This window comes from Artemia sp. Qi Xiang Cuo, chromosome 2 (genome assembly GCF_049724085.1).
Source record: "Artemia sp. Qi Xiang Cuo chromosome 2, ASM4972408v1, whole genome shotgun sequence".
Classification (NCBI taxonomy): Eukaryota; Metazoa; Arthropoda; class Branchiopoda; order Anostraca; family Artemiidae; genus Artemia; species Artemia sp. Qi Xiang Cuo.
This window is the reverse complement of record NC_142795.1, coordinates 90,698,038-90,720,481: the sequence shown is the minus strand read 5'-3', so window position 1 is coordinate 90,720,481 and position 22,444 is coordinate 90,698,038. Positions and strand designations below refer to the sequence as shown.

The 22,444-nt window shown below is 36.3% G+C and overlaps 1 protein-coding gene across 4 annotated transcripts in view; it reads right to left on the bottom strand.

The window, feature by feature from the left end:
* Positions 1–22,444, bottom strand: part of LOC148955789 (hexokinase-2-like) — a 149,874-nt gene that overhangs the window by 117,687 nt on the left and 9,743 nt on the right. For all 4 annotated transcript variants that reach the window (XM_089104258.1, XM_089104253.1, XM_089104274.1 and 1 more), the window contains exons 2-3: positions 8,350–8,537; positions 521–683 (exon numbers count right to left, since the gene is read on the bottom strand). In XM_089104258.1, the coding sequence (XP_088960384.1) occupies positions 521–683; positions 8,350–8,409 (223 nt within the window). In that variant the 5' untranslated portion in view covers positions 8,410–8,537. The remainder of the gene's footprint in view (positions 1–520; positions 684–8,349; positions 8,538–22,444) is intronic.

The window sequence follows — 22,444 nt, the reverse complement described above, 5'->3', positions numbered from 1 at the left end:
GGAAGGTGGATTAAAAGGATTTAACTTTACACTATTTTGGTTAGTAATATAATTAATCAATCAAATAATACAATTAATTTACAGTAGCAAGGACAAATTGTATATTAGCACAGTAAAACCGGGCCAATGAAGATAAATTTTACTTCCGTCAAGCTAAGTTCTGATACAAGAAAGCAGATTTTTTCAAGTTAAAATGACTTAGCGACATCACTATCTGACCTTAGACTGATACTTCGGCTGAATTTCGTCAAATTGAAACCGAATTTTGTCTGCTGGAAAAACGATTTTGTCAAAGCTGATCCAAAACATAAGTGAACCAAATGTTTGTCCATGTTAAGACACTTTTTCATCGCGTGATGGGAAGTTCGATTGCCGAAGCGAAATTCGACCTCTATCAGAAGGTAGCTTCAAGACCTGAATTGAGTGACATTTTAGAAATTATTGCGACAAAGGTGAAGAAATTATGACCGACGGTATTGCTGGTCGATCTTATTACTAACTCTAGAAAAAATAAACCTACCAGTTCCATTAGGTAATTCAGGTAGATATGTGTTTTCCATTTGAAGACAAGATTTCCTGCTAGGATTTCTTGCAAGTCCGAGTCGCATTTCTTCATCATATACCTCTCTGATTCTTTTCTGAACATCTTCTGAGAGTTTAAATGGCGCTAAAATGTCTTCAACCTTAAAAAGTAAATTATGATTTACCGATAATCATACAATACAAGCACCTCTTAACTGATGGACAACTTAACAAATCATCGTAAAAATCTTGAATAAATCGTAAAAATCATTGAATAATTTATTCTGAGGGAGGGCGTGGTATATTCTTGCGAAACAATGACGTAGCTCACACTTTAAAATACTTCTAAAGTGACATTTCTAAAAGCCGATCAATCGTAAGAGTCACTGAATAATTTATATGAAGACTATAGATAAATAATGTCAACTCTAAGGTACTGAGCTTATACCACCCCCCACTCTCCTCCGAGCGTTCAAACTAGCTTTAAAGACAATTTTGTATTCCCACTTCTGTAGTTCTTATGCTTTTCCAGCTTCAGTCAAATCCCTTGCTTCGTTGGACCGATTTACTCGTCTATTGATTGATGTTCCCATCAGGGGTTACCCTCAATACGTTTCTTCGGATGTATCTACTTAAAAAATTTTGGAGTTTTTCCTGATCTTCCGAAAAATGTTAAAAAAATATATGCAGGGTACAAGCCCTTTTGAATTTCGTTTTCCAGACAGAAAACACTGAGAAACTAGTGAATCAACCCATCATGAGCATCAAGAATTTATTACAGCCTTTTGTTCTTTTTTTGCCGTTAGACTGACGACTGTAGACATCAAGTGTAGACAGTAAGAGTGAAGAATAGAACAGATTGAGGCAAAAGAGAAGTGTGTGCAGCTGTGTAGGTCTCAGTCTCTATTTCTGCATCTCTTACGATTCCCCAGCTTCAATCAAAGTCCTTGCTTCGTTGGGCTAATTTGCTCGTCTACTGATTGATGTTCATCAATTAAGTTTGTTCGGATATATCTGCTGGAGAACTTTGCAAATGGTTTCCCAACCTATTCATTTCCCAACATATTCATTTCACTTATTCATTTTGGAGCAGAAAAATCAACAAATCGGAGATTGAGGTTGTTTCCCAGAGTAAAATCTCATTGTTGATGTCATTCTTGTCGGATTTGAACTACAGGATATAGGAACTACACGAACTACAGGAGACAACCTCATCCTGAGATACAGGAACTACAGGATACTAATGGATCAAGTAATGCAGCACCTTTAGCCACTGTCTTACTTCTTCTTTAAAATGTATATTGCAGTGGCTTGGGGATCACTGAATGGTCAGTTTATACTCGCTCATACTTCCTCACACTCCAACAGACGTTTTATGTACACGCTTTGTCGAGAGGTGGACATGTTGCACCTTGTCGAAATTAAAATCATGTCGAAATTGAGAATTTATGTATTTTGAGAGAATCAGGAGCCCAAGGTAATGACACCATCTTTGTTTAAATTCCAGTCTCTTTTACGTACAACCACTTGTAATATAATGTGAATTGGTCTCATTCAAATCGACCGCCATTTTACTTGTTTTTGTCACATTTTTTTTTTTTTTTTTTTCTCCAAAGATGCTTCCGATTTCGTGTTTCCTCTTTTCATTTCTATGAAATCACTGCTATATAGGAATTTCTATACTTTTTCTTTGTCTTGTTTGGTGTGGTATGAAGAACGCTTCTGCATAATTTCAGCACCAGAATCAAATTTCAGACACTGTAGCGGGTTGCTGCAGCTGAATCCAAACTCTGGGCAATGGCGTCACTTAGAAGGGGCAAGGGGGGGGCAGTTGCCCCCCAATAATTCAGAAAAAAAACTATAATTTATTTAGTAGCTTTAAAACTGTTGCTCGTTTTAAGTGTCAAATTTGTTATTTAGTTTGAGCAGATATTTTTTTTAATTAATCCATACTCGTTTTCAAAATAAGGAAAACGAGAAAAATAGCGGTACATTGCACTTTATAATATGTTCCACATTAATATTTTTCCAAAGAAACTGCCTTTGAAACCTTATCAAGTAAAAATGTGAGCCAGGTTATTGGCAAAATCAAAAAATGTTCTATGCTTCCGGTTTTGGCACATTTGCTCAGGTCAATTTTTTCCCCTGATATTTAAGGTACTTTTACTTCCTAAAATCTATCAGTTCAAGATTATATTCTCTTGTTTCAAAACTTCAAAAAAGGGAAATGAATACAGCCTCTACATCTGCAAATACGACAGAAATGGAATCATTGAAGAATAAGAATTGAATATAATTTTCCTGAATGAAAAAGAAATCATTAAAAAAGAAAATAAGACAGTGCTTTTTATAATTACATTCGTACTATAGCTAGATAGGTCAAATCGGCTGTTGTTCGGTCATGGAATTCGGTAGAGGGGGGGGGGGTCCTTTCCATTAATAGTTTAATTGTTTTAATTTTTATTTCCAGTATTGAATTGAAACTCCGACTCTCTTATTTGTCATTGGAATGCCTAATAAGCGTTGATAACGCCTTATTCCTTGCGTTTTGGATTCACATACTAACGCATAAATTTTGAACTGCCCCTATTTACAATACCCTGCTAACCTATCGCTATTTTCGCTTTTTTAAATATTTCTTTTAACCAGCTCCAAAAAAGAACTGGCATAAATGTGCTAAGAATTATGACTGAAATTAGTTGCATTTCACAAAATGACAGCACTACTTGTTGGACACTTATCTCTGCATCAGCATGCTGTACGAAATGTCTGCTGAGAATAGAATAAAGTGAATTTAAACAAACAAAATATTTATATTTTTCTCACAATTTGGATATTTGTGTGCCCGTATAAGCGTTATTCTCTTTTTTCTATTGTCATCAGTTTCATCATGCAGCACTAGTGCACTGAAATTTGCTTGTGAAGGGAACTATAGGCATGAAAACAGTATTCAGTATAAACCGCTCCGGAAATGCATACCCCCATACCCTGATTTACACAATAAAAACTGTTGTGTAATTTTTATAGAATTCGTTTGTTCTAAAAAAAGATAATTTTCAAACACTAGGAGTCAATTTTCCCTTCCAATTTTTAATTTTTAATTCATTTAAGGTTTCTGCCGCAATAAATGCCAATAGGTTCAAATTTTCTGGATATTCTGTGTCAAACAATGCCGAATGGATAAGTTAATAATTCTAACTTCATTTTTCACATACTTTCAAATTTGAAATGCGGTCACTATTTAAATGGGGGAGAATATGTCACAATGTTATGTTGCACAATATATGTTAATACTTTGACTTATACTGTATCTTTACTTGGACAGCGCTATTACACTGCCTATGATTTTTGTTTCGGCTTTATGTGGCCCGCTGATATCAGTGCTCTTTATTAATATAAATCGGCAAACCCACAAACAAATCAATTTAACAAAAATCAAAAATAATATTTCAATAAACCGCGTATATTATAAGTTTAGTACAACAACAAAATATCTTACAGAGTCAAATCCATTCAAAATTACGAGCAAATGAATAGCGCGATAACGGAGCTATTAGAATAGCGCTTGGTTGAGTTATGAGATGAAGCATCCTTTGATGGGCGTAGGGGTTAGAGGTAATGGAGGGGGAAATTTACTGCAACATTACTGGTGAATCTGGCTGAAAAAGCCGAGTGTATACAACATTCACCTTCGCCCACCCGCCCGAGAGCTTGTTTACACTATACTACTGTCGTCTGCAGCAGCTCATTGCTGACAATGTTAGTAAAAGCCAAGTGCCAGCACATATATTTATGATTATTTAATTTGTGTTTATTGTTTATAATGTACTGCGTAATGTTTTTAAATTCATAAAGTACCGTATTTGTTAAATAGTTACTTTTCTTCACCATCGCTTGAATAGCACCCCCTCCCCCTCCCCCCGCCCCAATGAAAATACTATAGCTACGCTCCTGACTCTGGGACATGGGCCCCTAACAGCAGACAAATATTTAAGCGATAGAAAAGGAAGCAAGATTAAAGTTTGTCATCGTTTCTATCACCTTTAAAATTCACCTTGGAATTTCTGGGAAATGAAATTTTATCTAGATAAAGGTCTGGTGTAAAGGTTAATGCCAGGCTGGCGTTTTTGTGTCGCCGTTTTATGCCCAATTTGAAAAAAATAGCTCATTAAGAAGTTAGAGACCCTAAGTTAAAAACCCAGGGAGAGGCTTAAAGGTTAGAGGTTAGTAACCTCTGAAATATTAACTTACTGAGAGTTCTCAGCACCTCTTGTATATATCCGTTCTACGCATATTTTTTCATCTCCTAAGTTTTGTTTTTGCCCCCTCCATAAATTTCAAAAAATACTCTTTAACATTTTCATTGAAGAATGGCTTTTTCTTATTTTCATTGGAAAAATAGACAAATCAAAATTGTCCAACAAAAATTTGACAGGTACACCCCCCCTAATTTCCATGATTTCACGCCACTGATCTTGCATTTTAGCAGTTCTTCTTGCACGACCTTGGGTATAAAATGAAAACAAATACTGCTCTTAAATGCAATTTTGTAAAAAAAAAATCGTTTATTTTAGGATCTACAATAAATTCATCGTTGGGATTGCTTGTAACTAAACGGGAACCAATGCCAAATCCATTTGTTTAACTTTTTCAGACCACGGCTCTGAGTAGTTAGAGGATTCTTGGACACCCGAACAAATACCTTTAGTGATTTTGTTATCATTTTTAAACTTGGCAAGCCTTTACAATCATTTTTTACATCCTATTTTTATTTTGGCAAAGAATAAAGTTTTATCCGTAGCAACAACATTTGGTGACTTTGAAATCACTCAAATATTAACTAATAAGACGTAAATCTACAGACATTAATAGAAGGAACTGAATTGACCTTGCTCTTAGTCCAAGCAGAAAAAGAAGTCGTTGTGCTTTCGGCCGTTAATATTCAAAAATTACTGACCTCAGTTAGACTTTTCAATTTTGCCTTTTCGACGCACTTTAAACTTTTGGGTGGTTAACTACCACGATCAATATTTCAGTCAGTCAGTCCCTTTGATACGGTACTTTATCTAAATCCAGCAAAAACCCGTCGGGCAACAAAAGTCGGGCCCTTTAAAGCTCCACCTACTTATGCTCGTGGCTTTCAACCATCGGACATCCCTTATTTCAAATTAACCGTAACAGGTTACGGTGAAAAAGCCTATTTCGCTTTTTTTCAAAATGGGGGAAGGGGCAAAAAAGCTACAGTGTGAAGTTTTTTACCCTGAAAAACAAAATTAGCTCTATTAGGATTTACATTACCGGGGATATTGACCCTTTTTGGTCAAAAAGGGATGTTTTGTTGCACAAAATTGCAGAAAATGCCACTTTGCTGTGGTTTTTCGGAGCTCAAAACCTTCTGCTTTGAGCTTTGGACCATGAAAAACTCATCAGCTATTTTAGACATTCGATTTTCGGGCACTTTGACCCTCTTTAGACAAAATGATATTTGGTGGCACGAAAAGGCAGAAAACGTCAGTTTTCTATGTCGCGATTTCTTTGGTACTGGGAAAATAATGTCGTCATTTATTTTCAAATGAGCCCTCTCCAAACATTCTACGACCCCTGGTTTGATACAGTCATTCCCTGAAAAAACAAAAACAAAAAAAGGGTACACTAATGCTTCCCCTGCAAAAAATTGATTGTCCTTGTTGTTCAGGTGGGAGTTTCAATTACCCTGAATAAAGTTGATGACTCTATTCCAAAGGTGCACTTTCGATTTTGAACCGACATTGCACACTGCACTTTCGATTTCGACTATTGTGCACTTTCGTTCACTTTCCAATAGTGCAATTTCGATTTCGACCCGAAACCGCTTTTCGATGGGCTTCAGGCTCTTTTTCAAAATTCCCAAAAATTTGTTTTTACGTTAGCTTTTACTAATAAGATTAATAAATAATAGTTACAATTTCTACACCAGCTTCAAATAACAATTTTATATTACCAGACAGTTATTTTTAACGCGTTTTTTAACTTTTGGCTACTATGGGCCAGTGGCGGATCCAGGGGGGCGAGGGGGCATGCCCCCCTAGCGTATTCTAAAGTAGTGTAATTTACTTAATTAACTCACGTTTGTGTTAATTAAACTTGCTCCAAACGCAGGTTTATTGGATCTCCCTATTTTGCCTCCCCCCCTAAAAATATCCTGGATCTGCCCCTGTTATGGGCCGTGGTTTACTCTTTACTAAGTTGGAGCTGCTGGTGCAACCATAACATCGCTACGTTTATAATTTTCATGCTAGCTACGTCATTTTGCGATTCGTATTTTGCAATGCTATACCACAGTAGACAGAATATACGAACTTATAATATATGAACTGTGTGCTATACAAACAGGAGGGATTGGATTATTTTTGTGCTAAAAAAAACAAAATTTTCTAGAAAGGCTTGCACTGCACTTGGCGAGCCAGAATCACAGGTGGCAATTTTTTGGGCTTATTTGGACCACATCTTCCTGACTAATGAGAAGTTGTCAGGCTGACATTAGCAAGAAAACAAGAAAATATCAAATTTTAGTTGATAATTTGAATTGACAAATTAACTTGACTAGGCACGCAAACAGGGATTTCTTTGAAAGGGGGTGCAATAATAAATAACAAATTTACTTGATAATTTAATTCAGGAAAACTTGGGATTTCGGAGCGAGGGGGTGGCTAGAAGCCCGGTTGTACGTATTTTCTATAATTATTCCCTGTTGCTTTGATGCATATATTTTTGTATCCATATTTGACCCTTTATGTGCGTCCGTCGGTAGCGTAAGTAACACAAACGGCGAAAAACTTTTTTTGTCAAAACTAAGATAGATTCTATGTAATCTTCAAAGCTCTATAAATGAGGGAATGGTAGAAATAGCAAGGAGCCCCACAACTAGAACTTTACCGTGAAGGAAATGTACTTGTTTCCACGAAGTTGTAGCTATTTAATGTAAAATTGCAGAATAGAGGCTATCCAGAAGGAGATATGCTAGAACAAAAAGAGAGCCACCACCACCCCTCCTTGATAGTCCCATATATAACCCGGTTTACTAGAACCTGTTTACTAGAAACCGGTTTACCCGGTTTACTAGAACAAAAAAAGAGCCACCACCACCCCTCCCTGATAGTCCCATATATAGCCCGGTTTACCATATTTGTTTTTTGTTCTTTCAATTGTTTGTTCCGCTGAAAAACTGGCTGCCCTGATTAGACTCGGGATAACCAGTTTAGCCTGAGTAACATTGCTGAATATTGAATTAAAAAATACTATTTTAAATGAGTTAAAACTGTGTATGTCAATCAAGGAAACAAGATAATCTCTTTAATATAAATGTGCTGCATATGATAAAGCAACAAGTTCAGTGTTTTAGTGTTTTATAGTTTATAGTAAGGCTATATATGGAACAATGAGGGGGGGCTGGGATGAATTATCACAAACGCGACTTAAACCCCAAAAAAGAGCCTTTAATTGGCAATCTAAAAATGTCTCTCTTTTTTTGGCAGGCCTCCTTCTGGAGAGCCGCTATTCTGCAAATTTACCCTATTTGAGTTAAGAAATTGTCTTGAGCCTAGACCCCTGTATTAACAGAGTCAGGCCTGAAGTAGAGGCCATAATTTTTAAGAGTTCCCCGAATGAAAATTGGGATCTCAGGAATTTCCAGTCGTAAAAGCATAAACCCTACCGCGAAAAACCAATCTTTAATTTTCGTTAACGTTAATTTTGGGAAATATTTTGGAGAACTCAATTTATTTTTTTTTTAGATAATTTGATATAGCGGCAGCAAATGAGCCGAGCCCCTGCAAATACAAGGCTTACCTTTTTTACCACGTCAGTTTTACTCAGCCGAAATTCTGGGGCTTCTATCCGTGGGGCCATTTCACACACGTCCGACAGTAGTTATTCAACTAGACTACGAACAGACAAGTTCTCTTTTCAATTGTCTTATCAATACCTCCAGAAGAATACGATAGGCGAACAACACTCCAGGACGTCACTCAAGCGGCCTTAAATTGAATTAAACGTTTAATCCTTTATAGCATTAAAAATAGACCCAACTGGTTTCAAAATATATATATATATATATATATATATATATATATATATATATATATATATATATATATATATATATATATATATATATATATATATATATATAGGTACTCCTGTACTATACGCACTCTTTTATATAGTGCTAGTTTGGTTAATGCTAATGAAATAAAATAAAACAGGATGAATATATAATAGTTTAGAAACAAATTTGGGCTATATATTTGCACATCAGGGGGGGGTAAAATATAGCATATATTATTATGTAACCTAATCTAGGTACCTTTTACCCCCCTAAACCCCAAAAAACAACAGTTTAAATGTCGTATACGAAATGAGGACCAAGCTATACATGGTATTACTCTATAGCGGTGTTTTGTGTGATTCTAATAACCGACAAGTACCTTTTTTTCTTTTTTCTTTTTTATGTGTGTGTGTCAGAAATTTGTCTTGATGTTCAAACCGCAATAAATACGCTTGTTATAATAACGTTATTATTGCGTTATAATAACGCAATAATAACGCAATAAATAACGCAATAATAACGCATGTTCAATAAATTTGTGAAAATAATTGTAGTCAATTGCAATTAGCTATGTTGAACGCGGGGATGGCTACTTTACATTACATGATAACATCCTTAGCTTTACTATATCCAGCGGAAAATTTGAATGACAACGACAAGGGATGGCTACTTCGCCTTGATCAGGATAAATACGAAAACTTGGCTAGCTCTAATCCTGTCAAGTTCCAATTCTGTTCCCACGAAAGGAATATATTACTATTCTTTGAGGGAATAGGGAGTTAAAAATAATTGAGGGTAGATTTGGAGACAATCTTACATTAATAAAATCTACAAACTTTTTAGAAAGGGAAGGCTCGTTCGATAGATAAAACAAGTTTTTCAACTGAAAATAATAAACAACATTAAAACTCAAGGCGAACATGAATTATTCCGTATATGAAAGGGGTTTCCCCCTCCTCAATATACCGCTCTTCATGCTAAAGATTGAATCTTTGTCACAAATCTTTAAGAACAACTCCTGAAACATAAGGGCTGTTTAATTAGAATAAGAAGTTTTATAAAGTAGTAAAATACTTTAGTGCAAAGAGCGGGGTATTGAGGAGGGGGCAGCTCCTTTCCTATTCGGAATAATTTATGTTCGTTTTAAGCTTTAATGTTGCTCCTTACTTTCAGTTCAAAAAACTTGTTATTTTGTTTAATTATTATAAAACAAGTTGCTATAGTAAAAGAAGCTAGTTTTCCACTAAAGTAAATGAAACATAATCAAAAATACTTAAAATAATATCAGAAAATAAACAGCCTTGAAGACAAGGGGTCAGTCAAGGGACTTCCTCGAAGTTTCAAGCAATCACGCAATCTCACGCAATAGTAGTAAGCACGTATGCAGTATCAAGGGATATTTCACGGGTGATTTACTCCATATACACCATATACAATGCAATATCACAGATGATTGCGTAATATGACTTACCACTGCCAGGTACCAATTGATCCGACGGGTGATTGCATAATATGGCTTACCACGGTCAGTCACCTATTACTACGAACAATATGTGCGTTACCAGACAGATTTCTGAGGCAACACACCATTTTTTTGGAGGGGGGGCCAATCAGAGAGATCGGAGGCTACTCCGTCTACGGTAACTTCATTAGGAATTGGATTCAAATATAAGGAGTGATTTTCATTATAGTTCATATTAGTAAGTGAATTGAATTCAGAGAGAATAGTTTATTTGAGACGATATAAGTAAAGAAAATGAGTGGTACATTTACACTATTGGAACTTGAAGGTAGAGCAGGTAGCAACAACAATACAAGGGCGAGAGTACCAAACGTGGCAGTGGAAATAACACGAGGATGTAGACTAAGCCTTGAATTGGACGATATGTATGATAGATATGTGATATCACTGAGCAAATTTAAATTGGAGGAGCAATTATGCTTTGCAGCGAAACTGAACATTGTGCATATAAATAGACTTCAAGCTGCATTAGATGCACTAGTGAAATATATTGAGGAAAATAAATTGAATTAGTGATTATTATTGTTGTAATTATGCTCAATAAAATTGTTTCTAAATCAAAGATATTTTTCTTTCTATAGTAGGCTAACATATATTTTTAGAGTAGAAAAAGAATCCTGGTTAGTCTGAAGTCGGTTGTGAGAGTGTTAGGACTCAAAAAAATGGATACATTTGAGAAAAAGCGAATCATGGGGAATCCTGTGTTGGAATCCTGTGCATGGAAAAACGTTTCATTCTAGATGATGATTTTCTGGAGTTATCCTTTCAAAGTAAGATATTTTCTCGAGGAATGCTTGTTGATATAATGAAAACTGATTCTCCATCATTAGACTATTGCATACAACTTTTATGTCTTAAACCAAAGGCCTTTAAACAAGTTATTGGCATATGAAGCACGACAACACAAAATTATACTGTGGATTTGCTTTTATACGCGCAAAGTAGCTTAGAAATTTGATACTTTTTTTTCATGAGAAAGATGATGTTCAAGGATGATTTACTCCTCTCTCTCTATCCCAAACAATTTTTTGATAGTAGCTCATTTTCATTTTGATGGCGAGAGTATCAACGCACGAAAAAATGTTCCAAACGCATCCGCTATGCCTCTACACACTGGATAGTTTGTCATAATGAGAGACATGTACAATGAATGAGGAGCGTGATGAAAAGTGTAGAGTATGGCAGCCGTGTAAATTGCATAGAGGATTTTCCGTACAAATTAAAGGTTGTAATTACTGTCTTGAAGGGATGTGTGACTCTCATCCTAGAGGGCACCTATGCTCTAATTGCCATTATGATAAATGTAATCAGTGAGAGAATACATATCCTGTATGAATACATGTCTTGTATGATTGGAAAGTATCCTAAGCGTGATTTTAGTTTATTGCTAAGAGATTGGTATCGTCGTGGCTTTAGATTATTCTGGGAGGAGGAGGCAGGTTAGCGATTCAACTGTTGGAACAACAAAAGAATTTGGTTTCTACGTCATCGCTTTGAAGACAATGGTTGCTATGATTATAAGCCTACTGATTTTTATTTGACTGTTACAGAAAGTGATTCTCCACTTGGGAACACTGTTTGTGATATTGCTTCAAATAAGCAAATTGAAACATGCAAATTTTAAAAACTGAATGAGAATAGTATTATTGACTATACAAAGAGATATGATAAGAGTGAAGTTACACTGTACTGTTGAAAATGTGACCCTGACATTGCTGCACATCAGGATCAGTATACAGTGAATTCAGATAATCTACCTGTATTAGTTGTTCTCGACAAATACCTATAAATAGTAGAAGATGAACTCGAAAGAGTAGAAAAGTCGTTTTTTATCATGTATGTACAATTTTTTTATTAATAAACAAATTTACATACATTTTTAGAATATTTTATTCATAGGACGCTAAAATCAATATTAAACACGCTTGAAAGTATATTTTCCACTAGAAAGTTGTTCAACCGAGGAAATTCAACGTAAATGTTGAGAAACTGCTTGTAGGTATAGCCACGACAGTAGTGCATGAAAGCCGCATGTCTTAGTCGTTAAATCCTGTGCTCTCCTCTGATTTTGAATAATAGTTTCCCCATTGCTCTCAATAAAGTTGCTGATGTGTAGACTCTAGAATTTATATGATAGGCCAAGAGGATCAAAAAATTCGATATTCTTCGCTCTTTGAAATATGCACAGCCAATGACTTGTCTTCATAGTCGATGGACTGCTATTAACAATGATTAGGGTGATGTTAACACTTGGAATTTTTTCAATGAAGTCCGATGGTATGCAATAGGACTTGTACTGGGACATGTATAAATCTTTATTAAATACGTTGATTATTTGGGTTGTGCCCATGGTGCTAGGTCTAGTAGAACACTGCTGTCGGGTGTGATTTCCCAATAGGTTTCGAATTGACTCAATGATATTAGTGTGATACTCTCAGTCAAAGCATCGGCAAATGTGCACTCTAAACGTACATTCCCCGTTCGTACAATGATCATATCCTGGGTACCAGACAGGTCCAAAACAATTACACCATGATTTTTTGAAAACATTGAATCGGTTGTTCCATTTTCAAATAGTTGGAAGTCATGATCTAAGGACTGCATGATCAACTCATACAGAGTTGTATAAGATTTTTTGTCAAATGATAGAGTGTACAGTGGAATACCATTCTATTTGCACACAAGGCTAGATAGACCAAAAAATTAAAATCAGGGAGGCTGCAGTCCAGGATCTAACGGCACTGGCGCTCTTCACAAATGCCAAAGCGAGTTTTGATGGCGTATTTTCATTGATAAATGATGAATCGGTATAACTGCGAGAGCCAGAGGCAATGTGACGTTGATTGGTGATCGTATGGGGGACAAGAAAGTTAATGTTGTTACCATTGGCTCTTTGTTCTTCCACTGCCAATGCAACTGACCTCATAACCTGTTGTTTTCGAACATGAAGAATTGCCGAAGTGATAATGACATTTGCATCAGGTGCTGCAGCAAGTGTTTTTCTCAAAATGAAATTCGATGGGGCTAGTTGTAACTTTATATCAATCTTGACATTGGGGGGGTAACCATTGGGATATATTGAATGTCTCATGATTTAATTTTCCAACTAGATGATACTCCTGGGTCACTGCAGCCGTGGAACGGGGTAACTTTGAACTAAAAATCGTGAAAAATTGAGGTTTTTTTGCGATATTTTTCTTTAAACTAGTATTTACTCAAAACTATTTTTGGCGTTTCTTGAATACGTCATTTTGCACCGAATGGCAATTGTTCCAAACTGCTAATCTTCCTGTTGTTAGAGCTACACCTATCTAAAAATGGTGTTCAAAGTTACCTCAAGGGGTGCTTAACTTTGAACACTCAAACACTTCAACAGGTACCTTTGAACAGTCGATGAGTTCTTCTGGCGTAAGACTTCCAGTTAAAAAAAATTTTTTACTGGGAGAAAAGCATTACTTCTAAAATAAAAAGGCAAAAGAGAGTCAAATTAGTGCAGTATCAGTTGACCAAAGTAATGATAAAATACAAATTTTGCGCCGTGAGTGAGTCGGGGGGCTGGAAGATCGCCCTGTACCTGGTCAGGATGGATTAATGCTGAGTCTTTCACCCTGGGAAAATAGAAGGATCCATTCTCGAATTTAATTACACATTTTCGATGTTTCCACAAAGGATGCATAAAGAAATATGCAAGAGTCCGAGGCGAAACCAGGTGGATAATCAGCAAAAATAATATGATCCATCCTGCTAACAGTGCCAGCGTTTTTGCTACTGATCATATTCCGTTTAAAGCCAAGAACATCCCTCAGATTATCATTGAGATGAATCATTTCAGTGTCAACAGATGCGTTAATGTAAATTCTATCGTGTTCCATTGAATAACTAAAATAGAATGTACCCTTCCTACGATATGAGATTTTTCTATTGATTGCGCGATACATATACATCATAGAATCATATTCCTAATTTTCCAAAGTGAATCGGAGATATTCACTAGATTCAGATTCGATAGTCTAATCATGCTTAACATATTATTACAAGTCGCATGGAGAAGCTTTCATCTCAGGCAGATAATCCTTTTTAAGGATATCCTATGCACTTTTGAGAATGCAGTCGACAAGAGCCACTTCATACGCACCGTCGAATTTAATGGCTGGGGAGAGTTTTGTCCGAAAATCACTTGTTTTATTTAAGTCATTGTAGAGGGGGTCGGAGACGGTGAACATAAATGTTACATAAAAATCATCGGGCATTGTTAGTATCTTCAACACCTATCCAAGAATCAAAATCAGATTTATATCCTAGCCACCGAACAAGTAACTGTTTCTTACCCCTACGAGCACGAGTCTTCAATATCTTTTCAATTTGATCGATTTCACTATTATTTTTAACTTTTTGCAGTTCATAGTCATAAAAGCCACCAAGAATCTCTTCATCTTTGCTGTCTCGTAGACGATAAGTTATGGGTTTTCTGTCCAGGATTTTGCCACTTTAAACATTTCTGTGGGCCGCAAGTAATTGCCTCTTTCAAAAACCTCCGTCGTTCTATTAGTTCGAACAGTACCACCAATATTAAATTTTTTCTTCGCAAACCTTTCATTGGAATATTGTTTATGAAAACTATCAAATGTATCATGATCAGAATGATGAACTTCCGTTGGGGTTGAGTTGGACAATGATCGATGAGGTCGTTGATTATAAATCAACAAGATTTTATCTAAATCATGAATAAAAGCAGGTGTTTTTTTCAATTTACAATATCTTGAAAATAAAATTCGAATATTTCTTTTCAATCGTTTGACCACTACATCCTTTAGAGAACTCTGACTATGATAGGACATTATATTATGTTTCATTAGCAGTTTTTCGACATGTGGATTAACAATCTCACTACACCAATCCATTTGAATTTTTTATACGAATCCTATTGGAGAATACTTTCTATAGCCTGAGCAACTTCAACACCTCTCTTTGACCGCAATGGAATGGCATATGCATAGCGACTAAAAACACTGATTGCAAGTAGAATGTACTTGTAAAGTGTATTGTGACGTCTTTGAATCTCATCTAGAGTTAATAGATCTGCTTGCATTATATGTAGGGGGAAAAAGACTTTAGAGAGGTGGGGGAACTTAAACTTCCCACTTCACCAATGTTTTCATAAACACGTTTCTGAACTTCAATCATTTTGAACGTAAGCACGTAGTTTAACCTCCACTACCCTTTTGTATACTAGTGGGTGATGATGGTGGTGACGCTGACTTGATACATCTTCGCTTTTGTCTAGCTATCTGTGGTGTGCTCCTCATCCTCCTCATTAACAAATCAATTTTTCTACTAGGTGTGCTAGTATTTTCCAAGATTGATTTAAAGTCTTCTTCTTCTTCTTCTTCTTGTTCATGTTTTAATATTGTCGACGAGGGAGCATGTTCATTTAATTTTTTAAAATTTTGCCTTTTGCTAATAAAACTTTTGGGGAAGTTAAGTGTATTTAGATAGCTGTATAGATGACTTTCAAATGATAAAAGTCCTTTACGATTTATAACCATATCATAGATTAAATCAATTAAATTATAGCTCTTGCCTTGATTTATAATTTCTTTCTCTTTGCTTTCAGCCGGAATATGGTCTTGACCACTTTTCGTGAGATATATTATTGGTTGTTCGCATTTTTAACGATTTTAGTGGGACATTAGATTTACAACGCTCGAAATAAATGAATCTTAGTAAACTTTCTTTAAACGTGTTCCAGCAGTGATAGGAGAAGAAGAGTCCCTAGGGGACGGTTCTTTTTGTGATTAATGCCGATAGCTTTCACATGATAAGGCTTATATTTGCCCAATCGGCGAAGTGCATATTGAAGTAAAAGCAGTTTTTTATCATCCTCAGTATTCTCATTGTCAATGAATTTACTCAGATTGTCCTCAAATTGTTCTACGGGTGAGAGAGCAAGTTCTATTGGGATCAATTTGTAGAGTTTATCCATCTAGAGAAAAATGTTTACAAGTCCTGCAATTATTGGCAGTAAAAGTGTAAAAAAGCTACTGCCCGCTTGAAGAAGACGTTTCCTTTTAAAATTCTTTCCTTTCTTTTTATCGGCCAATTCACGTACAATGGAACGATGTTGCTTTGCCTGTTGCTTAACTACTTCTGGCAGTTGAACATTACCCTCGGTTAAATTTAAACAAAGTTGAGATATTAGATTAATGAAATCATTGTCAATACTATGTCTAAGTAAGGCTTTTCTAAATGGGTCTTTGGAATTGTTTAGACCGGAAAATAAATTTTTATTTTTATATAGCTTTATCAGTGTCATGTAGATAGCTAATACGATTTTTTACTGCTCACTGGAATTCATTGTCAAAAATATCTGTTACTACACGCATATCCTCGGGTTTATTTTGATTGAGATCCAAGAGGATGTAGCCGTAGGGCTTACTAGTTGCCTGATTGTATACTGATAGTAGAAATTTAGGGGCGCTGGGGTATATTTTTCTATTGACAGTTATTAGCGTTCTAGAATCACGAAGAACTCTGTAGATGATATAGTAGGTGCATTTCAATGCAAGTGTTCGCATACATTTTCTCTGATGAAAGAAATTGTGTAGAACTAGAGTAACGGAAATCTGTTCATGATGAGAGCGAACGGTAAACAATTGTAGCATTTCCTAGGACCATTGTTCAATGGATTCAGCTAAATCGTCAATAGTCGGCTAGGAGTTTGGTTCAATAATGTTGAAAACATCAAGCCCCTGTATGAATTGTATCTGCACTGATGTTGCAATTGCAATTTATTTTATCGTATGACTCCTGCCAAATACTGTAACAATAGTAGATTTTTTTCGGCTTTTCCATAAGCATTTTATCACAATTTTTAATTATTTTAATTAAGTATGTCTTTTTGTCTAACATTGACGGACAGCAAACAGAAACGATCTGAATGGTGTTTTAAATTGATACATATTGCTGTTCCCTTCAACAGTTCACCTACTAGTATAGTCTTCAACAGCTGTAGACTATAGATGTCTAATGACTAAATAATTTCCCTATTACTCCTCTGTTCAAGAACAATGAGAAGAATAAAATCGATAAAGAATCGTATTTTCTTTTATTATAAACATAAAAGTAGCAGCAGCAGCAATTTACAAATAATACATTACAGAAAAAAGGCACTCTGAACAAGAAAAATACACTTTTTTTAAACTTATTTATTAATAAGAAAAACATAAACATTTTTTTAAATAAGCACTAGAAAAAAAAGCACTAATAAATACACTTTTTTCCTTTTATTTATTTATAACAAAAAATACAACATTTATTTTAAATAGGTAGCACTAGGAAAAAACACTTAAAATAATTTCAAATTTTTATTTAAAGCATATTTTTAATTTGAAATGGGGTCCCCCAACCCCACCCCCCGGGGATGGCCGCTGCGATGGCCGAAGACCGAGGTGGCCACTAAGGCAGCCGGGAAACGCCGCGAGGCCCGCTACGGAGAGTTGGGGCCGGAGGGGGCATTAAATAACTATGTATAGTGGAAATTATGAAGAAGAAGTAACTGCTCTGCCTTGCACACATATTGAAAATTGTTTGATAAAAAAAACAACAGAATTTAAACACCCACCACCACCCACCTTGTACTATTAAAGAATTTGAGTTAATTTTTTCAGACCGAGTTGTTTTCTATACTCTACACATTCAACTCGGTCTGAGATTAAATAGTGACCGTGTGGTAGTACCTTCACATCATCATCAAGTACATAGACTTTGTCTGATATGGCTGAAATGGCGTGTTTTTCAACTCTAACTGTGTAGTTTTTAAATTGTAAAGAGCGAATCGCCATGACTTTCACTCTTCGGACTAAACTACGTTCCATACAGTTTCTATAGACACTCATATCGAAATTATTTTTTACAAAGTGTGTAGGTAGCCCCTTGCAAACTCGTTTGATATACTTGTTGTGCGTTTCCATACAGTATACCTTCGGCCCAACACACCACTGGACATCAGATCGCTTCCCGTTTCAGATTTTAACAATAACAATTGATTTTGGGCCTCGCGTTTCACTAGTTCTGGGTAGAGGGATTCATTCCAGTTGGTGAGTCCATTCGTGAGCTAATGTACTCTGCATTTTCCAAATCATTTAACAAATTTTCAGTTTTAACTTTTAACAGGAGTGAATCAGTATCCCCGTAATACACTTGAACTTGTCCCTCAATCGACCATTGTACCTTGCATACATTACAATAAAATGAAAACATGAGTTTTTTAGATATTTCCGTTATTGCACTCCCGCCTGCAATATTTTTGTTTAAAACGATGTTTCTTTTCTTACGATGTAGGAGCACCATATCAGAGTCTATGAGAGTGAAAGATGTGAAGTTTTGATCCGCAATGATTCGAGCACAATCTTTGGGATTGGTTACAATGTCAGATCTGCTTCTCTTTTGTAAGCTTTCACTCATTTTACCGAAGGCTGAGTTCAACATGAGTTTATAGAATTACTTTTTAACTTTTGTTTTAGCTCGCATACGCTTACTCACAAAGGCGTCGATAACCGTTCTCATATAAGGCTTTTGAATAAATTGGAGGGCTCTATCAATCTTTGTGACTGTTAAACCATTGGACACCATCCATTTCAATAGCACGTGATGTACAACGATATTATATTTCGGGCTGAGGTCAGCAATAAGTTTTTGCTTTGAAGGCACCCAGTGCATACTCTCATCCTCTACTAAAGATAAATTGTAGGGAATCAGAGAGTCCCTACCCACCGGCCTATTTATGCACGGGAAAACAAAGTCTTTTACCGAGCCATGGATTTCCATGGGTATTTCACCGTCAATTTCAAGAAACCATCCCTGTGCCCAATTTTCATCAACGGTAGCAATGTTGGGGAAATTCGAAGCACATGGATCATTAAGCCATTTGTATTCCCCACACGGCAAACAGTAGTGAGACATTGCCGACGGGTAAAGAGAATTCTTATCCAAAAAACTGCATCTGACTTTTCATTGGTGTGCTGTCTGGTCAGATCAGTTTTCAAGATACAGTCCCCGTGAAAAACATACTCCCCCTCATTGATCTCTTTAAAAACAGATGCTGATCCACGTCAGCGATCAGACGTAATTCGTCTTTGCTGATTTTAAGTATCAAGTTCATCACCAGATGAGGAGTGTAAAAATAATACCCTAAATCCAACCCAAATTCCCCAAAGATTTTATCTGCATTTTTGCACACAATATCCAGAAGAGTCAGTACATCACTGGCCAGGTATAGTTTACAGTAATTCCACCCATTTTTACACCCACCCTTTGCCCAAACCCTCTTAGCAAATTTATAGTCGCTAGTGGTGTACTGACTGTCAGTAAGAGAATTGTAAAATGCTTCAATGGGCGGTAATGACACCTCATCTAGCCTCGAAGCAGAGTTGTAGTAATCATATGCATATATACATTTGCACGTTAATATATCATATATTTAGTCCTCGGGGAAGCGTTGTTTAAGGAGGGGGAAGCTATCAAAAGTGTCGCTTTTCTTTACCTGAATCAATTGACTTAGGGACTTGGGGAGGAAGCTGAAAAAGTCTAAGAAACGGATTTTATTCTGGCACGTGTTACCCTTGTCAACTGCTTTCCACATGAATTCTAGCAGCAGTAGCTTCTTCGATTATTTGGGTATGATATTATAAGAAAAAGAACCATCTATCCATGCGTTATCTACAACTCCTCCCTTGGCTATGCGGGCCAACGCCGGTAAAATAAACTTTAAGTTGTAATGGGAATTGTGTATAAAAACCGGTACGAAATATTCCTCTGTAACGTTTAAATTACAGGATTGATGTGCAACCCCTCTAAAGTTAATCCCCCCCCCGTTGTAATTTCTTGCCACAAACGATCGTGGTCAATCACCTTCCTCTTTCCCCCATTCCCAACACCATCATCAAATTCTCCCTTGCAAACCCAACATATTTTAGGAGTTTTAATGGCCAATCTGTCATCTGGTGATAGGAGAATAGGACAGTTTGTGCAACGAAGGCGAGAAATTGCACCAATTCGCTGTTTTAATTAGACTGGTCAATGCAGAGCGCATGCAGTCTTCACCCCTCAACGACTCAACTACGTCCAACACTTACATGGTATTACTGGAATCTCGTTACGCGTGAGCGTAAGACACCCCTATGGCTTCGTAAATTTAACACTATTTGGATTTGACAAATTGTACACGTCTATGAGTGTCGCCTCGCTGTCCAAAGCGATCTTATTGCTCTGTAGGAACGTGTTCTGGAAATTCTTAAAACGTAAGATCGCTCTATCTCCGCTTACCGTTTCCACAGCCTGGTATCCATGACGTTAACAGTGTCTCAAGTGATGCTTTAACTTTAAATCAGTCCGAAATCTTGAGAGGCATGTTGGCCAATAATAGCATTGACCCCCCCCCCCCCGATATTTACCCTCACTTAAAACCCTACTAATATCTGTAACTGTATTAAAATGTCCAATTGAATCATGCTCTGAGGGTGGCTTGTATAGAAGCCAGACCCAATGCTCCACTGACTCAATGGACGGAGCCCTCACTGGAAACAATACATCCTTTTTATCAGAACGCTGACCCTCCTCAAATTTCATTTCATATTGCAACACCGTAACACCAATCTTTAAATGTGCATTAGCCCGCTCAAAAATATCTATTCCTTTTAATGTTACGGGAAATTGACCATTCCAACAATTAAAATCTACTTTAGGAAACTTTGACCCCTCCCTATCATTAACAGCTAATTCGTCCAACTCTTTCTTAGAGGCATTATCACGCAGAGTTCTATAGGCGGCAATCAAAAATGCTTGCTTGAAACCCTGTAACCTCGCATCGAAACAGATTCGTTGTATCCCCCTACAACCCTCTAAATCAGAATGATATTTTAATTCAATATGCCCAGCCTCACCTCTTAAAATAAAACCTTTTTTAAATTTACAGATGTTAACGTTTAAACTCTCAATAAATGAAACAACCGACCCACTACAACCCTCGTTATAATTCTCCAGTTTAGTCACAATGCTGCTAATCCAAATTTAAAAAAACTTCTCATAATTAGATAAATATGGTCTAATCGCTAAAATATCTGTATGCAAGTTTTTTAATAGAATTCGCTCACATTTTCATTTAAAATATGTTTTTTAGTGCTATCGATGCTTTTAAACTGTTCCTCCCCCCTCACACCCCTATCTGTTGTTCAAGACGGGCTCGAATCTTGTTAACATATAAATGAGTAATATCCAGGGGATGTGTTATTATATCTACTGAGACTAAGGAGTCGAATAAGTCAACGAATTTTGCGCAGTAGACATTTGTATGGTGCAAGGCAGAGTTAGAAAGGAAAATCTATAAGTGTAAATGTAATGTTTCACTAATACTACTATCGTTAACTTCAATGTGGGGGATGGCATAGAATCGACAATAGCACCATCCCCAGTCTGTTCAATTGCATTTGCCGGCCGTGGTGTAAAATGACCCTATTAACTTAGTATGTCTTCCAGGGTATTTGGGGATAGTTGATCTAGCAAGCCTGTATTGTCATGTAACGGAGTTTTCTTATGAGAACCCGGTTTAGATGCACTTGTACTACTATCACCCAAATACTCATTCATAAATGTATTTGTCCATTCCGGGTCCTCCATCATATCTATGTCACAACTTAAGTCGTCTAGGCTAGTTGAACCCCCAAAACAGTCATTTAGAAAGCCCCTTTCCCACTCCATATTATCAACAACAACTAAAGTATCATCTGCATCTCTAAACTCCACTGGCGGTGAAATGACTAGCGCAGGTTCACTGCAAACAAGTGCTTCTTGAGCTGATGGTGGCGCTCATTCATTGATCTCAATCTATAAAAACAGAATTTTTTTTCCATGTGCAATATCCGCTATTTTATAAAGTCAGAAACATTGCCAATTTTTCACCCCCTCAAAACTTAGTTTCCTTCCTAGAATTATATTGGCTAAATACATGTCCACTTCAATCATATGAAGTAGCCAAATAGAGCTTAATCAATTTTATATTTCCCTATTTTTTATGATATTAGTTTCACTGAAAATAATTGAACAGAAAAAAGCCCGATGCATATTTACTACTTGCTAGGCACAAACACCCAACATGAAGTTTGGCTAATAGCAATAGAATAAATGGAAGTATGAAAAAAAAAATATCTGTCATGGAGTTGTCAATACCTCAGTACGAAGCGATAACCTATTTCTCGTGAAGCATTTAGATACAGTTCTACTCACATGTTTACCAGGTACTAAATAAGTACCTAAAGTCA